The 21,773-nt window shown below is 44.6% G+C and overlaps 1 protein-coding gene across 1 annotated transcript; it reads right to left on the reverse strand.

The window, feature by feature from the left end:
* Positions 1–1,243: 1,243 nt before the first annotated feature.
* Positions 1,244–21,475, reverse strand: CPO (carboxypeptidase O). The gene is made up of 11 exons (XM_054043333.1): positions 21,330–21,475; positions 14,623–14,698; positions 14,072–14,196; positions 11,036–11,138; positions 9,735–9,836; positions 8,749–8,853; positions 7,965–8,075; positions 5,223–5,313; positions 4,378–4,580; positions 2,944–3,028; positions 1,244–1,601 (listed from the first exon to the last, which is right to left on the reverse strand). The coding sequence occupies exons 1-11, from the start codon at positions 21,407–21,409 to the stop codon at positions 1,339–1,341; spliced, it is 1,344 nt and encodes a 447-aa protein (XP_053899308.1). The 5' UTR covers positions 21,410–21,475; the 3' UTR covers positions 1,244–1,338.
* Between the last annotated feature and the right edge of the window lie 298 nt (positions 21,476–21,773).

A 21,773-nucleotide genomic window follows, 5' to 3' on the forward strand; every position in this document is an offset into this window, starting at 1 on the left:
AGCTTACAAGGGGTTCTGATCTACACCGGGGCCTCTGAATACTGTGAGCAATCGGCTTACCTTAGTGACTAAAACAGGTGTTTATTCCACCCCACCCCAACTTTTTCACCCTGCAGTCAACACAGCTGGACAACCAGAGTCTGTTCTGGTTCAACAGAATTGTTCAACTGCTGACACACTGTTACTGGTGATGAAGAGACTGAGACTGAAAGACTCTGCTTGGCTTCAAATCTCCGCGAGAGTTTGCAGGACTGTCAGAAATCAATGGAGTTACATTGATTTATGCCTGCTGGGAATCTGGCCCATGTACTTGTTCACTGAGAATGATATGGCGTGACCGAGAAGCCAAGTTGGAAGCCCAAAATGGTTTTTAAGAAAGTTGCTTTTGCAGAGTATACCCCTTTAAATACTGCACTTTAAAGGATTTCATCGCAAGCCGGTCTGTAGAGAAATATTTTTAACCCATATTGTTGTGCAGGAAAATACCATTGCAGGTTGACAAAGTAAAGAAGTCCCCTTCTAGCCTGGTTTGTGGAGATAGGAATAGCCCCTAATTTTTCCCTTCATTCTTGTAGTTATGTACCAAGATTGATGAATTTCTGTCTTTCATTTATTTGCCTACATTCCTGAAAATGAATGACAGGACCAAGTTTCTCCCACCCCCACAGCACCCCTTATGCTTGCTTGTGACGTCTTTAGTTTCTGATTTCCAGCTGGTTTTGAGGCACCACAGCTTCTTGTAACACCCTGCCCCTCCCCCCGCACTCTCTTAGGCCCGGAAGACAAGAAGACTCAAAGCAGCAGCACACCTCACTGAAGTGAGAACAGAGGTGGCAGTCAGAGATCTCAATCTCTCATACAGCCTGCTGGTGCCAACCCTGGGTGGGAAATGAGTGGTTCTGACTGGTGGGCCAGTGTGGTGTGGGGACCATGAGAAGAGCAGGGCTATGCCTGGCAGAAAGGGAAGCATAGATGTAAGGCAGTCACTGAGACCATGTCTAAAAATGAAGTTTCCTCCCCATGCAGATTCAATCTGGCCTCGCAGAGACAGCGAGCAAGGGTTTTGAAGTTAATATGGGCTTGCCTTAATTTAAACAAAGGAATGGAACCTAACCGTCTACAATTGGTTTTGATGAGCAGGGCTTGATTTTACAGCCTGTTCTTTATCCTTTCCTCCTTCTCCAAAAAGCCCCCAGAACACCAGAGAACTCTTTGCATTTACTGTAATGGTCATTTATTTCAACACTATGCCACTTAGCTTCCCAGTAATGTCAATTTTTCCTTTGCATGCAATTTTTCACTGCATGTGAGTTTCCTGCTGCGCTCTGTAGGGCTTACTTAGGACAAGGTCCATGTGAATAGGACACAGAGCCATAGCCACAGGCTGCCAGAAGTCACTGCCCCTGCACTGTTTGGGAAATGCTTCTGATTTACATATTCTATGATGGTCATCACAGCTGTGGTAGTCTCCTCACATGTGGGCTGGATCTGGTCTGGTGGAAGAATAAATCCATAGGCACCTTTGTCTCTCAGCTCAAATGTGTAGGAGAATGGAATGCCAATCATGTGAGCCCAGTCCCGCGAGGAGCCAGAGTTCTTGTCTATGAATTTAAAAGTACAGGTGAGGCAAATGTATTAGGCACCATTCTTTATACATGACCCTGGCCGTAGTTTATCCAAAATTGCTACAAGATCCCTGTACCAAGCACTGTAATCATACCATAGATAGCCATACTTCACAGTGGGAAAACTTGTTCTATATGAAGTACTTGATTGCAATAAATATCTTTCTATAGAACTTGCATACGGAAAATACCACTTCATATGAGAGTATTATCCGATAACCAGAGATGCATTAAAGGGATCATATACCTTCTTCTGAAGCCTTTGGCCTTAGCTACTATTGGGGACAAGACATGGGGCTAGATGGACCATGGTTTGTTCTGGTTTTGCATTTCCTTCATTGATACCATTTGGAATTTCCTGCTATATTCATTTTAGTGCCAGCCTGAAAAATCCCTGACTGTTCTTTGTGGCCAGACCTCATTGTTCCTCTGCCTTGTGGAGCTCTCTCTCCTGCCGCTTTCCATGTAACAACAAACACTGGCCCAAGAGCACACTAATTTCTAAACATGCCAGCATTGCACAAGCAAAACACCTTGTGTGTACACTCAAGACAGTGCAAAGCATGCACTAAAGCACATGCAACGCAAGCTCTAATTAATGCAGGCATTGTGCCTGTGTAATTTACAAACACAAGTGTGTGTGTGTGTGTGTTCGCTAGAGCCAGTCAATTTATTCATTGTGAATATTATCTGTACACCACCCCACCAATGTGACTCAACCCTTCTTTGGAGGGAATACCTCTCTGGGTCAAGGGTAACTTGAGTCTCCATGATCTCTACTGAAACTGTCAATCACAGTGCCAGCCATCATCATCTAGTGCTCGCCGTGGTACAGACACCTGTCCACTGGGAACTAGATTTAGACCAACTTATTTCACACCGAACCTCAAACCACCACCAGATGATAATGGCTGATCGTTACTATAGACCTGATCTGGATTTGAACTGCTGACTGGTAGGTATGGTGAAATCACTTCAGTGAAGTCAATAGGAGTTTTGCCATTAATTCCAAAGGCACCAGGATTTTACCATATATCACATACCAATCCCCTTGTGTGCCCTGTGATACTCTCATGATGAGTTCTATATAAGAATTAGCATCCAGTTGAGCCTCCATAGCTGTCAGCTGTTTAATGTATGACAAGGCTCCACAAAGTATCCCACATTCAAATGGCTACAACTTAGATACTCATCTAAACCAGCTCCTCCATTATTACTCAAAGTGGAAACGCAATGAAACAGCTATATCGAGGAACAAGGCACATGGACTACCTTGCTCGCCCCATGAAAATAGAGAAATCTCAAAACACAAACTTACACAAAACCAAAGAAGTTGGTCCCACTGTAAAATTGGTCCCATGCTTTTCCTTCAGGGCGACTGCTGCTTTCTCTGCAGCTTCCACCTGTACGTTTGAAATGGAAAGAAAGTCTTAACTGGTTCTGGTAACCACATGAACTATTTGGAGTTTCGGGCTTGATTCTGTAGCTCACTGGGTTCAGGTTTGGGCATCAATTATTAGTTCAACATCAGAGCTGGTGGGAAAATGTGTCCAGCTAAAAAACACTCCTTTTTTATTGCAATGGTAGGAACCTGTACTACTGGAGAAAGAGGCTCTCAGTAATATACTTCCACTGTCAACAGAGGTCTGAGTGGTTGTGGCATGGATAGAGAGATCACTATCTACCACTCTATGGTACATATAGGGCCCCCATTAACACTGTATCTGACCTCCACACAGTCTGTGATGTATTTATCCTCACCACACCCTGGGATGGTAAGGCAGTGCTATTATCCCCACGCTAGAGGGGAAACCGAGGCACGAAGCAGCTAGGTGACTTGCCCAAGGTCACTGAGAAAGCCTGTGGCAGAAGAGGGACTCGAACCCAGCTCTCCTGAGTCCAAGGTTAGTGCCATAAATGTTAGACTGTTTTATAAACATGGATTTTAACTGAATATATAGGGCCTGATGTTAAATCACTGAGGGTATGTCTGCACTGCAATTAAAAACCCATGGTTGGCCTGTGCCAGCTGGCTCGGGCTAAAGGGCTGTTTGATGGCAGTGTAGATGTTCTGGCTCAGGCTGCAGCCTGAGCTCTGGGACCCTCCCACCTTGCAAGGTCCTAGAACCCAGGCTCCAGACTGAGCCTGAACCGCTATCACGAGACACTAGGCATTTGTGGGCACAGGCGTGGCAATCATGCAGACAAATGCATTTGCACATAAAACGGCAGGCACATTTTTTGCACGTGGCACTGGATTTTGATGTTTTGAAAAACAGTCACATCCTGGCGACCCTCAGTAATCAGATCCCTAATAATCAATTGCTAATTAGTTATGATGAAGCATCAGGATTAGTTCAGCCAAAAAAGACTTGCAGTCACCACACAGCAATGTATAAGACTGTGAGCTGAGAAGAGAACGCAAACCTAAATTAATAAATTGAAGATTTCAATGTTTCGCAAACTTCCCATCCCCCTGGAAGCTGCAGGTGTTCATTAAAGAACAGTTATTACTGATTTTTTTCCTCTTGATACCTCATCTGTCCCTTCAGACAAATGCCAAGTCAATACCAATAAATACTCTAATTTCTATGGTAAATACAACAGTACCAAAGAGAGGCAAAGGGGGACTGAGTACAATATTACATAGACATGAGATCAATCTTAAGCACAAAGATGACGATCAAAATGTACAGAGTTCATACAAACGTAATCCTTCACACGGACATCAAGCGTGGTTCTGTTGCCTTACCAAATCCTGGTGGTTACTTGCCAAATCAGTTTTGTAACCGTAGGGAGTGAGAATGTACTGTCCATAAGAGTGAATAGTCAAGAAGCACAAAACATCACTTTTCCTTTTTTCTATAAATCTGGCCACAGCTTTAGTCTCAGGTTCTGATTCTGGCCCTGTTCCACAGAAAATGAGGCTGCTGCAGTTATGAGACACACCAATACCTGTACAGGAATTAAAAAACAAAGCTAAGCAGAGATGTTCACAAAACCCAATTTCGAGAGCATGGTGGCATTTCCATTATAGTCTTAAAATGGGGGACTAGATGGCTCAGAGGGGTCTGGTAATGTTGTGACTGAGTGCGCCTGGTATTCACAACCTACACACTAGTGTAATAATCTTTGTACAAAATATGCCTTGTGAGGCCTCATTTGAAAAAAAATAATTCACGTCAGTAATATCCTGGTGAAACGTGTGTAGCAACATAAAGTTATGAAATCCCCTCGTATGATGTTAAAGGCACGTGTTCAAACTCACCACAAGCACAAACATTAGCAGTTAGATAACGGACTACTATTACTATCAGCAACTAATGTTTGTACCTTCATAGAATTGGAGGCATAGTTATTTAAGGAAGCAAAACTATTTTTGTGCCTGAAAAAACAAATGCCAGGCTGAGGCCAGGTTGAAAATCAGGATCTTAATATTTTTGCAAATGAGATTTCTATTTATAAGCATTTCTTGAAGAAATCCCTTGCAGCCTTTGGAATACAAGATAGACACAGCTCAGATGATGGTCTGTTGCTCTTGCTTCTCATGCTTCGCTATCTATTCATGTCTCAAAATCTGAAATACGTGGAACTTACTGCCCCAGGAGCCATTGAAGTTACGGTTAAGATCTGTTCCAAAGCAGGTGCCATTTATATGTGCAGAGCGGGATTTTCTCCACAGACGTTCCTGAGCAGAAATGGTTTCAGTTATGTAATAATACAGTGTACGGGGAGATTAGAGATTAAAGTACTATAGCTATAGGACAGGGGATCCACGAGCCCTTTCAAGGGGTCCACGGGCCCTGCAGCTGAAACCCAGAGCCCGAGCCCTAGTGCCCTCTGTGGGGCTGAAGCCGGGTGGCGCAGGGCTGAAACCCCAATCCCCAGCATCCCCCGGCGTTCCCCGCAGGCCTGAAGCCGGGAGGTGCAGGGCTGAATCCTGGAGCCACAAAGCCTGGTGCTCCCTGTGGGGCAGAAGCCCTGAGCCCATGGGCAGAGTTGAGGACATGGAGGGCATTCCCCAGCCCAAACTGCAGTGTAAGAGCATGGCAATCCCAGGGGCAGCTCCACACCTCCCCCCTCATCTCCTCTCCCTGCCCCCTGGCCAGGTCAGAGGTGGGAAGCCGGACAGTGCAGGGCAGCTGCTGGTCTGGCTGGTGCCATGGAGCAGGCAGCAGCCCCGTTCCCTCCTCACCTGCTGGTGCCCCGGGTTGAAGCTGCTCCTCAGCTCCCAGCCCCCTTTGCTGCCACAGGGGCAGCCGATAAGAGCTGCCCGGATGGGGAGACCTGGCTGGCAGACCCCTCTGGGAACAGAGACCGCAGGGGAACCCTCCCAGCACACAGCCCCTAATACCCTCCCTACACCCTGAGCTACCCCCCTGCCCACACATAGACCCAGCTAACCCCTCCCCGCACCCTGAGAATCCCCTCCCTGTACACAGCCCCTATCTACCCTCTCCCTGCACCCTAAGCTGTTTTCAAACATTTTGAGCTAAGCCCCCCACCTTTGACTTATCATTTTTGTTTGTGCCCCCCCACCCCCAACCCAGACAAGCTGGGTGGCCTGCTGAGGTGAGTCGGGGGGGGGGGGGAGGTGGCACTTCCTCCCTGGACCCCACCATGCAGAGGTGGCTCGAGCCCTGCTGGCCCCTGCCCCCCCCCCAAATAGTAGTCAAACTACTACAAGGCCCTTCCCCATTGGGCCCTGGAGTTTTTATATCATGTTGAGAGGGGCCTCATAGAGAAAAAGGTTGAGAACCCCTGTGATAGCAGGTACACCTTTAGTTCACATCCTAGTAACACTTGGATTCAATGCCACTACTGTGTGTGGTACATTTCTAGATGTCAATCATGCCAGGTCATAGGACTTCTTCCCTGGCACTCCCCTACATTAGTGCAGAGGTCCCAGCTTAAAAGACAGCCCCGGATTTAGGGGGTACCTCAGTGTCCAAGAATGATTATAATGGAATCCAGGTTGTGGCTCAGATTCAATAAACTCAGCTGATTTTTTTGTTGTTGTCAGCCAATCTCCTCATTACATTTCAGTTCGGAGCCTCCCACCCCCATGTAGTGCCCTTGCCCAGTTTGGCAGCTGAATTCAAACTCACACTGTGCACTGCCTGTGTGCACTTCTCCACTGACTAACCAGGCAAGGGAGTACAAGAATTGGAGCTCTCCAAATCCTGATGTTGCCTGATCTGGTGATGTTCGATTTGGAAGGCACGAGGCTTAATGCTGACTCAATTCAACGGGGAGACAGACGGGTACCACATAGAGGCAGATGGGTCTACAGGGCCTCATTAGGGTCAGAACAGTATCTCCATGCTGATATAACGGGGAGATGGGAAAATGGGAAATGGCTGTGACTCAGATGCCAGTGATGGGGCTGTCCGTTTCTCCGGCTTGTGTTACTGAAGCATGAGTTGGGATACAAGGAAGAGAGGGGTGAAGATTGCAACATATTGTGTTCTTTTCCCCATGCAGTGAAGCTCAAGAACAAGGAAAAAACACTGTAGAGAACTGAACATTTCTGGTGGAGGACAGGACACAAACCCTGCATACAGAGGTTAACCTTAGTTTTCTGAAAAAAATGCCTTCCCCATCTTCCCTTGTGTCTGGAAACCCACCCTAACCCAGAAGAGAAGATCCTGGTCTCTTGGTCAGCATCCCCTGGCAACTGTCCGATCAGTGCATATCTTCAGCCTGAAAGAGACTATCGACTGCAACTTCCAGGGAGTCACTGGGGCTGATCAGCAACAAACACCTTTACACTGCAAAGGTGCTTGATGCTGACGTCTGCTCAAGAAGCTGGGTAGGAGTTCTAGTCAACAGCCTCCTGGGCAGCCAAGAAGCAGACAGATGTTGCATGAGGCCACACTGAGCTCTCAGGACATTTTTGTCGGGGGAAAATTGTGGGTGACAAGTAAAACCCATCATGTACGGTGTGGCAGTAGATTCTCTTGAAAACTTTGAGATGTTAATTTAAGATCTGCTGAGGCCCCAGTAAAGATTACTTGGAAAAAATGCAGGATTAGAAGGAGCTTCCAGACGCAAAGTAGCATTAAAGATAGTGGTACAATGTGACACTGTCCAAGGTACTCCTGCAGAGAAGTGAAGGATTCTTAAAAGAACAACTGCAGTCCAGACTGCTGAAAACTACTAGCAGGCATAGTTTTGGTGCTAGAAAGATGCGGATTTTTTCCTCAGAAAAACTACCTTCCCTTCCTAGTAAAGGAAGCTGCAAAATTCACATTTGGATACCATTTTTGTACCAGAAATGAATATAAATACAGTGTACATCTATCTTTATAATCCAGTTATGGGATTTTCATAACTTACTGTTGTCCAGGAATAGATATAACCATCGATATTGAGAACTGGCAGAATATATATGTCCAAGTTCTGCAGGAAGCTTTTTATCTTTGGGTCAGTTTTGTAATTCTGTAAAATCTGAGAAGAAAAAGTGCAAAAGACTAGCACCAGATCATCTGGTACAAACCAATCACTGGACATGAATTCATTTAGAATTAGCATAGAATGGTTGGTCATCCTAGAATACTTCCTTGGGAAGAGACTCTACCTGCCCACCAAATGTATCGAGGTATCTACCGCACCTTCAAAGGCATTTCATAAAAGTGATAATATATCAGATTACATTTATACTGCAGTCTACATTGGTACTATCTTGCATTGTTGTGCGGTGCATAGATACCACAGGGAGAAGCACAGTAGGAGAGACTGATCCTAGACATATGGAACACCACTGTACAAAATCTTCTAGCTCTTTACTCTTGGGATCAGAAATGGAAAATGGTTTCAGATTTCACGGTGGCTTTGTGATGCATGATTCAAAGCACACTGACCTCAAGGGCAGGCTTCTCACTGACTTCAGTGGGCTTTGTATCAGGCCCAAGCTGAGGATGCCATGTGCCAAATACTTTCATTTGTTACTTCCCAAGCCCTGGTTTGAACTTGGGTCTCCAGATGTGATTGTGTAATGCACTAATTCAAAGTATAATCTGTCTCTAAAGAGATAGCTTAACAATTTCTTATAAGTAGAGGAAGAGAACTGAGGAACCCAAACTATCTGCAAATTTTATACTGAAATGGGAAAAGGACTCACTTCTTTCACAAACCACTGGCAAAAGGCAGGAGAGATCCATTCCCTGGCATGAATCCCACAGTCCATCCAAATAATCTTCTTGGCCTTATTTGATGGTTGACTTATCTGGGGAGTGTAAAAGTGATCAGTAGGAAAACTGTTATATTAAAATAAAAGAGCCTAGCGTATTCTAGTATGTGAAGTATGATCCTTGATTTATGCTTAGCCATGTGAGATGCTTACTATTACAGACTTCATTATGACCAGCTTTCCTTCCTAATAACCCAATCTCTGCATCATCCCAGGCCAAGAATCTTAAAGTGTGTGTTGAACAAAGAGTACCAATAAAGCAGTTTCTAATTCTTATATGGTTGCCTTCACTTATATTAATCATTCCCTGGGCTGATCTAATTTTGAGGTTCTTTTCTTTGGAAGGGGAAAAGCAGAAAGAAAGATAAACCAATTTTTCTCAGCAAAGGAGACAGATCTTATAAGGATTGTCATGAAATAATCAAGACAGAAAGGTCCCAGATTATAGAGAATAGTGAAAAACAAAAACCCTCCACCACACACAACTATAGCAAACGTAGTTACACAGGTTGACTATGGTATATTATGAGGGCTGTCAATTAATTGCAGTTAACTCAAGTGATTAACTCAAAACAAACTTGATTAAAAAAATTAATCACGATTAATTGCAGTTTTAATCACGCTGCTAAACAATAATAGAATGCCAAATGAGATTTATTAAATATTATATTTCAAAACAGGATTTTAGCCAAATCTGGTGTCTTCACACTATAACAGTGGTATCAAAGACTGAGGGCAATTGTCAATACAAAAGATAGCAAACTTCTGTAGTGTTTTGTCTAGGAGCTAAAACCTCTCCTGTTATTTCAGCATACCTGTATAAGAATCTTTTTAGAGAAGGTTTGAACCGTGACATTTTCCCTCATCATTTTATGGAGATGCTTTTTATTTATCTTAACAACACTTTCCCCACTCACCTTCAGATAATACATTGGCCGGTTCTCATATGTCATTCCTAGATAATGCTGTGTCACCAGTTCACTGTTGCTCTCCTTTATCTGGTACATCCAGTGATAAATCTGAAATAGTCATGGGGAATTGTTGCTCTAAACAGGGAGTTCCCTTCTTCCCCTCCCTCCACCCCCACTTCCAAATAGCAAATGTTTTATGTTTCTTAGATACACAGTATATGCCTCTGAGCATATTTCAGGCTGTGATATTACTTAGCACCGTTCAAGACCAAATAATGGGGGAAGACATTTCACTTACATCAAATTAAATACAAAGTAATAGATTGCAGAGGTGGGCATCAAAAAGCACTGCCTAGGACTCCTTCAGGAGCCAATTCAATGCTCCAACCCCATCAGGAGCCTTTCTGTTGACTTCCCTAGGATTTGGATGATGAAGTCAAATTCTAAGACTATCATTTGGGTGATCCATCAATCAGATGATTATTAGTTTTTCCACATTTCAGGTCAGTAGCAGTTCCCAAAGCAAAACTATACAGATGCTTACAGTAAACACATCATATGCTTAGAAGAGGAATTACCACAAAGCTCTCTCTTTGTGTGTGTCATCTAAATTGACTGTGAAATATATAAATGAGAACAAAAGTCCAGCTGTCTTGGCTCTCCACTCTCACCACATTCAAGTCTCTTCTAAAGGCTCACTTCTTCCATAGAAGGGAACCCAACCAAAAGTGAAAAAAAAATTAAAGTTATTCCTTCCTCTGGCCTTCCCAGGGCGTCCCATCTTCTCCATTTCTATTTGTTATGTTATAAGCTTACTGGGATGGTCATCCTTTCATGTCTTGGTCAGTGCTGAGCACAATGTCAACGCTTACATAAATAACAGTGAAGAGGCATAATAACTGGATATTCAAATACTCAAAATATGGACTAAAAGCACCAAACAATGGGTTGAAACCTATAGATGCTACCTGTGAGGGAATAGATCATGTTCAACAAGGATAAAAAGAGTCCACAGAAGGACTATAGCTAAACGTATGAATTCTTCACTCAGAGCATTTACGTTATGGAGATTAAGAAACGAACGGTGAAATTCTGCCTCGACTGAAGTCAAGGACAAAACTCCCATTAAATTCAACAGGCTAGGATTTCATGCAAACTTGAAGAAAGCCGGATCTTGCAATGAGCTCCAAGCAGGCAGATGGCTAAATCACACTGACTTCTGTGGCGCTCTCTGCAAACACAGGAGCATTCGCATAGAACTCATTGCAGGAGTAACACCTAAATGATAGACTTGGTTTCCTTCTTACCTCTTCCATTGGATGATATACAGTGTAGGAATAGCCCCCTGGAATCCTCCAGTGACTTGGCATGCTACTATCCAGCTGTTCTTGTACATCACGTATTAGGACCCTGAAGAAAAAACGAGAGAAAGATTAAAGTTCCCTAAACAACAACTGAAGAATGACTTTTAGCAACATCCTTAAATCAAAAACATGGCCTTTACTCCATGGTCGACCTCAAACCTCTTGCTCACCAGGCCACTAGATACAGCAATAATAATAATTGTAATAGAACAGGCCAATGTGTTCTGAATATTGAGATTTTTAAAATTTTAATTAAAAATTCACGTTTTGACCCCTCCCCCATCCTCAACCCTGCCCTCCACCCCCAAAATAGCCCCAAAAATGTTCAGGTTTTTTCCTCACCAGCTATAAGCACTGGTTAAAATTTGTCAATGATCAAAAAAATCAAGTTAAAGGTTTGTCATTTTGGAAAAAGAAAAAAAAAACGTAAAAATTTTCAAAAAACTTCACACTTTAAAAAAAAAATGGGGAAGATCTCCCAATGGTGCTTTATTTGTAGGTTTGCAAAAATTGTCTTTGTCCTGGAAAATAGATGCTCCAGCAGGATAGCCGCAAATTAATTCTGAATCTGCTTCATCATGGGCCTGCTTTAGTGATTGCTGAAGTCAATGAAAGACTCCCCCTGGCTCCATTGGGCATTGGATCAGGCCCTGTGCTTTTAGGAGAATTCTTTGAAAGACAACCCAGCCACTGTTCTAAATCTGTGCTTGAAGTAAATGCTCAGAATAAGACAACTGCAAAAGCAGTGCGAGTTCACGTGTTAATGTCATGCATTGAGAGCACTAGTAGGCTACTCTGCTGTCTCAAGCACTGACCGGCATTTCTGAAAGGCTGCCCTTTGAACTTCTGAGAGTGCTCTCAGCTGAGTTTCAATTTGAGCTTTCTCACCTCTGTGTCTCAAGGTGAAATGTAAGCAGTGCAAACTCACATGAACTGACACACACACAAAAAAAACTCATCACAGCCCCTGTGAACTGAAATCTCTGATTTTAAAGCAGCTTGAATATTTGATGACCGTAATAGAATATGCCATTTATGTCTCCAGTTTTCATATTGCCTTCCTTGTATGCCACCCACCTTCTTATAGGGGCTTCTCCTCCAAATCTGTATACAGAAATTAACTATCATTCTGTTTTTCACCTCTAAAGGACAGAGAATCAAATTTTCAGTCCACCCTTCCACTCAGCCTCCCTTTTGTGCACCCCTCAAAATAGAGGCACAAATCATTATGAGTGCAAACATAGAGTCCAGTTTTAGAAAATCTGGGCCACGATATTATTTCAATTAAACTGCAAACACCTATCCCAGATGCTAGATAGTTTATATACTGACATCCCTCTCCCATATTTCTCCACCTTTTGTTGATAGGGCACCAACATTAATTAGTTACTAAAGAGAATTCATTAGGGAAGATATCAGATATCAGCTTTAACGGTGAATTGTCTTACTTGTCATAGCTTCAGAATGGACCTTAATCCTCTTTCAAAGTATCTTTTATTAGTGAATGTCACTACAGCTGGGCTGTATTCAATATGTCTAGTAGTCATTTACTATCCTAGCACTGGATGGCTGCTGAGTTGTAATTTTCATATGAAACATAGCTGGTGGGTTGGGTTTTTAAATTTTGTATGTGATGTGTGACAATTTGGGGACTATATCTTTGTCCAATTATGAATACCATTTGGTTTTATGAACACTAGTTGTACAGGTAACAGTCATTGTGACTAGGGGTATGTCTACACTGCAATTAGACAACTGCGCCTGTGCCAGCAGACTTGAGCTCATGGGGCTTGGGCTGTGAGGCTCAGTGGTTTGAGCATTGGCCTGCTAAACCCAGGGTTGTGAGTTCAGTCCTTGAGGCCATTTAGGGATCTGGGGCAAAAATCTGTCTGGGGATTGGTCCTGCTTTGAGCAGGGGGTTGGACTAGATGACCTCCTGAGGTCCCTTCCAACCCTGAGATTCTATTATTCAGGGCTTGGTGCTGAAGCCCAGGCTCTAGGACCATGGGAGGTGGGAGGGCTGCAGCTGGCACAGGCCACCTATGGGTTTTTAATTGCAGTGTAGATATACTTCAGATCATCCATTTGGTGGCAGGAACCTGGCACGTAGTGAGAAGCCATGTCTGGAAAGGTCTGACCAGGCAGTCAAGGCAGCATCAGCACTGAATGGCTCTCACTTACTGGAACAATGGAGTTTTTCCCAGAAGGACCTTTGCTTTTGAATGGATCAGCTCTTCAGAGAAATCTGTTCGGGGAGAAGGGAGGGATCTGCACTGAGGGATCTGCAGTTTCTTCCACTGACCACCTGGCCCAGAGCCAAAGGGAGCCAGTCCATCACAAACAGCAAAAGACATAGCTGGAGAAGTGGAGGCAGGAGGGACATTGTCTCCCTTCAAGGACAATAACCAACCCCAAGAACTGTCAGGAGTGGAGAGGTCCCCTGATGGGGGAAGATTGCATTCAGGGGTTTATGGTTTTGCATAGATCTGTAACTCTCCTGTGCTGTCTAAGAGTAAAGCATGTGCATTTAAGAAGTTCCCTTGCAAAGCCCATGTTCCTCACGTTACCTACCACACTGTCGCCGGGGAGTTAAACTAGAAATTAGAGTGCCCATAGAAGTGAAGCTCTGGAGGAGTGCGCACAGGCCATTGGGGAGGCTTAGGAGGTCAGATCACTGAATTCAGGGCCTGGGTCATCTGGACCACAGACTCCCTCATCCCAAGGAAAGGAGGGCAGACAGGGAATTTGCAATCCAGGAGTGTGCAAACGCAGAGGAGGAGACAGTATCTGGATTCTGCCTAGACCCAGCTGGCTTGGACACACATAGGATCCAAAGGCTGGATCCAATTAACACAGTCTGGTGACCCTGGGGTGGATTGGGGGAAATTAGCCATGTCCATGATAGGGAGGATGGTCCTTGAAGCCAATGGAGTCATTTAGTACGCAAGAGGATCCCTATCAGGCAATTAGTGGACATACTCATAAGATATCAAATGCTGATTTAAGTTGTCTTTCAGCTCCTGTAAACTGGAGGCTGGAACCCTGACATGCAGGTCTTCTCCAGCCTGGATGTCTTCAGGCAGCAGTGGCTTCCACAAATCCAGCTGGAGAGAAAGAATGGGAACACAAATAAAATTTCTGTTTCCATTGCTAAAAAAATCTAATTAAGATATGTTAGCTATGGATGAATAAGAGGAAGCAATCATTCCTAATGCTTTCCACCCATGCCTCCGCAATCATCAACTCTCTAACCGGTTGTTCCCAGAGCATACATCTGGGATACAGCCTGTGATTTTCTGGACATGGGACATCAATTATGGCCAGTTGTTTCACAGGCCACAGGGTGGGAAATCTCAATTTCCTATGACCACGTAAGGGCAAGGTTCAATCCAGTCCTTTATTAGTAAAGATCTTAGGTATAAGCTTCTTCAGGCTTGCTTTTCCTTAATTTCTATCCAAAGTTAAATACACGTGTTCCATAGAACTAACTTTGCATCAGCTTTCTTGTAAACATTGTTAGCATCACTCACCAGCAAGGTGTCACAAAGCTGCTGAAGTTGCTTTACGTGCTCAGATGTTTGTGGCAAGACTCGCAAAACCTGGTCCCTGGAAATTAAGAGTAAAAAAAAATCAGCCGAGCATCTGTTGAAAATTTCCACCTTTCCCCTAGGTCTAAAGAGCTGTTTTGTTATGCAGAAGGAAGTTAGCTCATCTAACTGAGTCCTATTTCATTGAGAAAATGACTGACTGATGAATTAATGGAATACTTCAGATCAGTGTTTCCCAAACTTGTTCCGCCGCTTGTGCAGGGAAAGTCCCTGGCGGGCCGGGCTGGTTTGTTTACCTGTCGCGTCCGCAGGTTCGGCCGATCGCGGCTCCCAGTGGCTGCGGTTCACTGCTCCAGGCCAAGGGGGGCTGCGGGAAGCGGCGGCCAGTATGTCCCTCGGCCCCACGCTGCTTCCAGCAGCTCCCATTGGCCCGGAGCAGCGATCTGCGGCCACTGGGCGCCGCGATCGGCCGAACCTGTGTATGCGGCAGGTACACAAACCTGCCCGGCCCACCAGGGGCTTTCCCTGCACAAGCGGCGGAACAAGTTTGGGAACCACTGCTTTAAATATATGTTGGATCAAGTTCTGTAAATTCTCTGGGTATCTCGGTAGGGTCCTACATTACCTTTACTTATTTGCCAGTGCCCTGATGTTTCAAACACTTAAGCACATGAGCAATTTTATTTCATCGTATCAGCCTCTTTGAAACCAATGACATTGCTCACATGATTAAACCCTTAAGTATGTGCAGGACTGGGGCCTAATAAAGTTGGTAATAATATACAGTCAGCTATTTCATCAACTTTGAGCTTTTTCTGTTCATGAATCATCCACAAATAGACTTATTGTTTTGCATATTTATTCGTTATTCAAAATTGCTTGACGAAAATTTTATGCAAACCTTTTTTTAGCCAATAAGATTTTACAAACTACTTGCTATATGTTTGACTATTCATTAGTTGTGGCCTATGACAGGTCACCTAAATTACATGGTAGTGCTCCTGCTCCCTGATTGGTAGACTGAAACTTATAAACAGGAATATCTAATTTAAAAAAAAAATCACAGTGATTTCAAGATGGCTGGATGAAAACTTCCTGTCTGGAGATGTATTTGCCAAGTATTCCTGAGACTTTCACCTTCTGAAAATGTTTATCTGAAAAAAAATATGGAAGGTTTACAGAGAACAAATAAAAAAGGCTACAAACACAGTTGAAGCAAATGTGTGGTTTCTATTAAAACAAATCTTCCTAAATACTTTTTTCTGGAGTATTAACGCAGCTCAGCCTTGTAGTCCTGTAGCATGCAGATGTGGAATTTCAAATTGCATAAGAGTTTTTAAAAGCAATAAATGAAAGGTTGTGACGCGAGAATGTGCCATCATCACTGGGAGTGGATTTTCTGATTACATTGCATTAGATATCCAAAGGTGAGTTAGTATCTTTAGAAGAGAGCTGTTGCCACTGTTATGAAATCAGAGCTCTACCAGAAATATTTCTATTTCTTAGCAACCACTGGTTTACAATCATCTCCCCTGATTTCAATGGGCTTTGGATCAAGTTCTTATAGTGCATGTATGGTCAGGAAAGAATTTAAATGCAAAGATTCTACTATAATGGAAATTTATCACAAGAGTTTTGTGTAGCAAATCATTTATGATCACCAATATAATGTACGCTCATTGCATGAACAATAATTGCTAATTGGGCATTTGCACTCCCATTGCAAATGTACAATATCAGCTCAATATATACATGCATATAGAATTAGCTAACTCTCTCATTAGCCATTGGAAAAAATATAAGAAATGTTTAAAAATCCCTGATCTTTTAAAAATATGATGCTTGCTAATTAGCTGAAACACAAAACAGGTCCGTTTTCTCTGACAATTGGAATTAGCTGTTTATTACCCATACCAGGGAAAAGTGTCACGCTGTTGCACTTTTGTCCATTAGGCAAAATGATAACACTTGCATTGCTAACTATTTGATATAACCATTGTAAATGTCGATGCAACAGAGCCTCGTAGATATAGGATAAATGCCTCCCAGTCTGAAAATGAATCTCTCAGCTGCAGTTGGGAGTTTATTTTCCATAAATGCCTGGGCTTGCTTTGCTCTTTGTCTATCAGAAAAGAAACAATATCCTGTAATGCTTTTCTGTCCCCATTGACATTATGTCTTAATTACACCAAATGAAAGAAATGCCAGACAATCAGATTGCTGCCAGATGTCCGGCTCTTATTTACTGATAAAACCTTTTACAATGGCCAATGTGGAGGCAGATAATTTTTAACAGTATGCTAATATTACAAAGATTGTGCCCATTTATGATTATGGACTAGGTTTCTCAATTATAGAAGTGCAAAGTCGATCCACCCAGCCAATCAAGAGCAGTTTTTCAATAATAAAAACACAATGAAGCATCCTCATTATGCTAAACTAATAGTGTCAGTGTAAGCTGTGTTCTGACTGGCTGGTCAGAATTTCTACTTTTTATATATAGTATGTGGCAAATTAAGATAAAGTAACATATCCTTGCTGCTCTTTTCCAGAGTCATTTCAAATAATGTCCCTTTATTTAAGTAGCATCCTGCTCCCAACTCAAAACACAGGTTGGCTGGGTTAGGTTTAAAAACTCTATTCAAAGACTGGGGCCAGACCCAAACCCAGTTTAGCTGGGAGCTCAGTCCCAGTCAGCTATTAGACCCCACGGTGCTAGGTCCATTGCCAAAGAGCACACTGAATGCTATGGGAGGTTTTCCATTGAATTCAATAGGCCCAGGGCTTGGAGATATATAGATACAAGTCTGTTGCATCTTAGGCGCATTTAACATGCGCGATTTCAGCTTTACGCGGTTGGCAAAAACAAAAAACAAAAAAAAAAGAGAATAACAACAATTTAAATACTGTTTCTGTCGTGCGGGCGATTCCGCCCGCCATTACACTCAATGTAATTTTGACTATACGCGATTTTCGATTTAGGCGCTGACCGTGGAACGTAACCCCAGCGTAAGATGAGACAGACCTGTAGTCTCTAAAAGGGGAAGAAGGGTCTGTGCCTGCTGTGCTGGAGGTTTTATACAGCTAATGGGGGAGGCAGGAACCTATTTAAATAAGCTGCCCATTGGTTCCACCCCCTGAGCAGATTCCAGTCTTCTGACAGTGCCAGTTGGGGAATCCCTGGGCTATACTTCCTGTGGTAAGTTCCAGCATTGGGCTCAGTCTCAAATTGTATCAGTGTAATTCAGTTATGGAATAAGACACTGATATTTTGCTCTCATCACATCATGTCCCTACCCCAAACCCATAGCAAATCCCAACCTGCTGTAAATCAATCTGTTATTATCTGCATAGGGCCAGATTTTCAAAGGTCTTTAGGTGCCTAAAGCTGCAGATAGGATTTCAATGGTAGTTAGGTGCCTAGCCTACTTAGGCACTTTTGAAATCCCACTAGGGCACATAAATACCTTTAAAAATCTGACCCTTAGTGCCTAAAGTGTGCTGGGTTCTTGCCAGAACAATAGAAGATTCAGCTGCGGACCCAAAAGAAACTAGATTTTCAACCTGAAAATGATGAGAACAGCAAATAAAAAGGGGGTTGGCAAGGGGATTTAGGAGTGAGAATGCATTAGTCCTGCAACTGCACTCCCCGGTTGGGGAGGACATGTCTCCCTCATTCCCCCTACGCAGGAAGAGGGAATATGATATAATGGATAATGAGGGCAAAGAGAAGAGAATTGTGCAGTTGCTTAGGTTTGTTATGAATGGGTCTCTGATTTTTTGGTAAATTGAGATTAGATTCTATGCTGATTTATACCATCTGAAAACCCCTTTTAGTTTCTGTGTGTTTGTAAAGGATGTAAAAAAGTACAGCATTTGCCATCTAGCATTTAGAAGCAAATGCATCTGAGGCAGCATTAATTTATGCAATTTCACCTCCCCACTGTGCTACCTTCTCCCCTCCCTAGGGGAAATTCCATCAGGGGACTTGCTAGCACTCTGTGTTTGTATTGTGCCTAGCACAATGGCTCAACTCTTGGTTGGACCTTAAGCATCACTGTAATAAACATAGTTAATAATAAATAATAAGTTCCATGGATTACCAGGAACTTTCTGTCCCTTGCAGGAGCAAATTCCACATAGGATACAATCTGGCCCTCTGCAGGAAATTTTCCTTCTTATTTTAAGCCCAGTTCTTCTAGCTATACCTGCATGTGTGTTTTCAATAATTTTACCTGATCTACGAGATGACATACAGCTTTGAAATGCTATTCTGGTAGTGTCCACCTCTATAGGCCCTTGCAATTATTTCTCTCTGCTCACAAAAGGAGATCCAGGTGAGGTTCTAAAACCTCCAACCCTTCCTCTTAAGGGAATAGGATGACCAGACGTCCCGATTTTATCAGGACTGTCCCGATATTTCCTTGTTTGTCCCGCGTCCCGACCAATGTTAGGTCGGGACACTGGACAAACAAGCAAATACTCCAGAGCCCGGAAGTGCTCGCGCCCTCCCTGCCCCCTCTTTCCCCCACTGGCTCCCTCCTCGAATCCCCGCCTCTTCCCCAGGCTCACCATTCCTCCTCCCTCCAGCGCTTGTGGAGGGAGGCCCGGGAGATGCAGGGGAAGCACGGGGCCAGGGTGAGTGAGAGTCCAGCCTGGCCCTGAGCAGGCAGGACTCAGTTGGGCGGTAGGGAGAGTAGGGGGGCGGCCCACGGGGCCAGGCGACAGCTGTTCTCCCCGCTGGGCAGCGGGACTCGGGAGCAGCCGCTGCTGCAGCTCCCATTGCCGTGGGGGGAGGAAAGCGGCCGATGGCGCTCGGCGGCTGCAGCTCTGGCACCCGGGCCCAAACCCCCCGAGCCCGGGACTGTTGCGGGTACCCAGCAGTGTGCACGCTGCGCCCAGCCCCTGGCCAGTCGTGTCTGGGCTGCTGCCCAGCTGGTGCTATCCTGCGGCGGCCCCGGGGCGGAGGCATCGGCAGCCCAGCCCCGTTCGTTCCCCTGCAGGACCCGAGCGGGACGGGGGGGCTGGGGTCTGCTGCCCCCGCTCCGGGGCCGCTGCGGGATTGCACCAGCTGGGCAGCAGCCCAGACACGACTGGCCAGGGGCTGGGTGCAGCGTGCGCACTGCTGGGTCCCCGCAGCAGGCCTGGGCTCGGGGGGGTGCGGGCCCGGGCGCCAGAGCCGCAGCCGCCGAGCTTGCCCATCAGCCGCTTCCTCCCCCCGCGGCAGTGGGAGCTGCAGCAGCGGCTGCTCCCGAGTCCCGCTGCCCGGGGGGGAGAACAGCCGCCACCTGGCCCCACAGGACGCCCCCCTACTCTCCCTACCGCCCAACTGAGTCCTGCCTGCACTGGGGCCAGGCCAGACTCTCACTCACCCCGGCCCCGCGCTTCCCCTGCATCTCCCAGGCCTCCCTCCAGCGCTTGTGGAGGAAGGGGGGAGAGGGTGGGGTTTTTTTTTGCCCTGCCCCCTCCCGCCGTGCCCTTGCCCCCCCGCGTCCCAATATTTGACTTGGGTAATCTGGTCACCCTATAAGGGAACCACAGCTTGTCTCTTTCACATCCCATCTTCTAATGGCTGCAACTCCAGCACTCTACTAGGAGGTCAGGCCAGCATGTCAACCCCAATGTACTTCCGTGGGTGGATGGGCTAAACCACGCCCCAGAGCTCCTTCGTTTCCCCTCCTGCGCAAGCACCCACCATCTCTCACAACCCTATGCAAGACAACACTCCTGAGGTTGTTACAGGTGAATTTTCTCAGAATGTTACAAACTTTCATGGAATTCACAGGCAAAGTTTTTCGCGGTTTCTGTGGACTTTGCCATGTCATTTTTGTAAAGACAATAAATAGCGTGTATTAAAAATGTCTGCCTTCTTCTAGGAAATACTGCTGTGAAGGAAATCATGCCAGTTTTAGTGTGTGGGGGGGGGGAAAAGAATGAGGAGAAAATATCAAGTTCATACTTTTTCAAAAATAATTGTCAATAGTACAACAACTTCTTGATTTAATTCCCTTAATACTCTAGGTTCAGATCATTAGTATTTGCAGATTTTTCCAAATTTTTCATTCCCTGAACTTTATCTGTTATTTTTACAGGGATTTCTTTGCTCCCTGATCGTCCAGTCCTCTTCTTTTCACTTCTCTTGATACAGATTTTTAATAGGCGTTTGGTGTCTCAAAAGCTTTGAAGACACTCATTTTTGCATATCTCCACCCCCTACCCCTCATTGATTAATGGATTTACTCCTGTTTTATCATTCCTCTCCCCACTCCCGATATATTTGTAGAAGGCATTTTAGTCCCATAAAGCCCGATCTTGGTGCTGCACCAACTGGATTTTAGCCAATGGGAGCTGAGCACGCTGAATACCCAAAAGGAGGCACTGTGAACCTTTCATGATTGAGTCCGTAACTATTTGATTAGAATTAACTCGTTACCCTTTTTCTTGCTCTAAATTTTCTCTACACGCCTTAACCATATCTGAGTATTTGGATTTGGTGACCCTCATTTTCCATTTCCAGTACAGGACTGTAACCGCCTGTGTTTCAGCACTCTGTAACAGACACGCCCAATTTACAGTTCCTTGTTCCTTTCATTACACTGTCTCAGAGGTAGTGTAAGCTGTTGTGCCTTCATTATGGTGTTTTAGGGTACAGCCCTAAACTGCAGCTCCCTGCCAGGATTTATACTCACCCATTATATTGCAACCTCAGGCCAGTCCTCCCTGGGATCAGGACTCCCAAGAGGCAGAAGACCCCAAGAGATAACTTCATGCTTCTGAAAAGCAGCAGACTCAGTAGCACGGGGCCATAGAGCAGACAGTTATCTAGACTCCAGTATCAACTGTGGATCAAACTGACTCACGCACAGAAGATGAACCTATTTATAAATGATTTCAGCAGAAATTTACTACAGTTAAATAATTAACTCAATATCACGTCGTCATTTTCTATGATGAAATGTGTAAATTCCCATATAGAGATGGTACATCTTTGGAGATTGGAAAAAGTTGGAATTATCTGCTCAACCCTTCTTTCCCCTGACGTCCACTCATCTGTTAGAAACAAAGATATTGGCCTCACCTGAAATTTACCAGCCTACTAACCCTTCTAGTCCTGAACTTTGTTGCCTCAGATT

Source organism: Malaclemys terrapin, chromosome 11, assembly GCF_027887155.1.
Source record: "Malaclemys terrapin pileata isolate rMalTer1 chromosome 11, rMalTer1.hap1, whole genome shotgun sequence".
In the NCBI taxonomy this organism is placed as follows: domain Eukaryota; kingdom Metazoa; phylum Chordata; order Testudines; family Emydidae; genus Malaclemys; species Malaclemys terrapin.

Excerpts from the sequence above, each read along its gene's own strand:
- CPO (XM_054043333.1), bottom strand. The coding sequence starts at position 21,409 with ATGAAGTTATCTCTTGGGGTCTTCTGCCTCTTGGGAGTCCTGATCCCA. Across the intron at positions 4,581-5,222 it reads CTTCAATGGCTCCTGGGGCA|GTATTGGTGTGTCTCATAAC; the intron begins GTAAGTTCCACG and ends ATTCCTGTACAG. Across the intron at positions 1,602-2,943 it reads ACCAACTTCTTTGGTTTTGT|ACAAGAACTCTGGCTCCTCG; the intron begins GTAAGTTTGTGT and ends TTAAATTCATAG.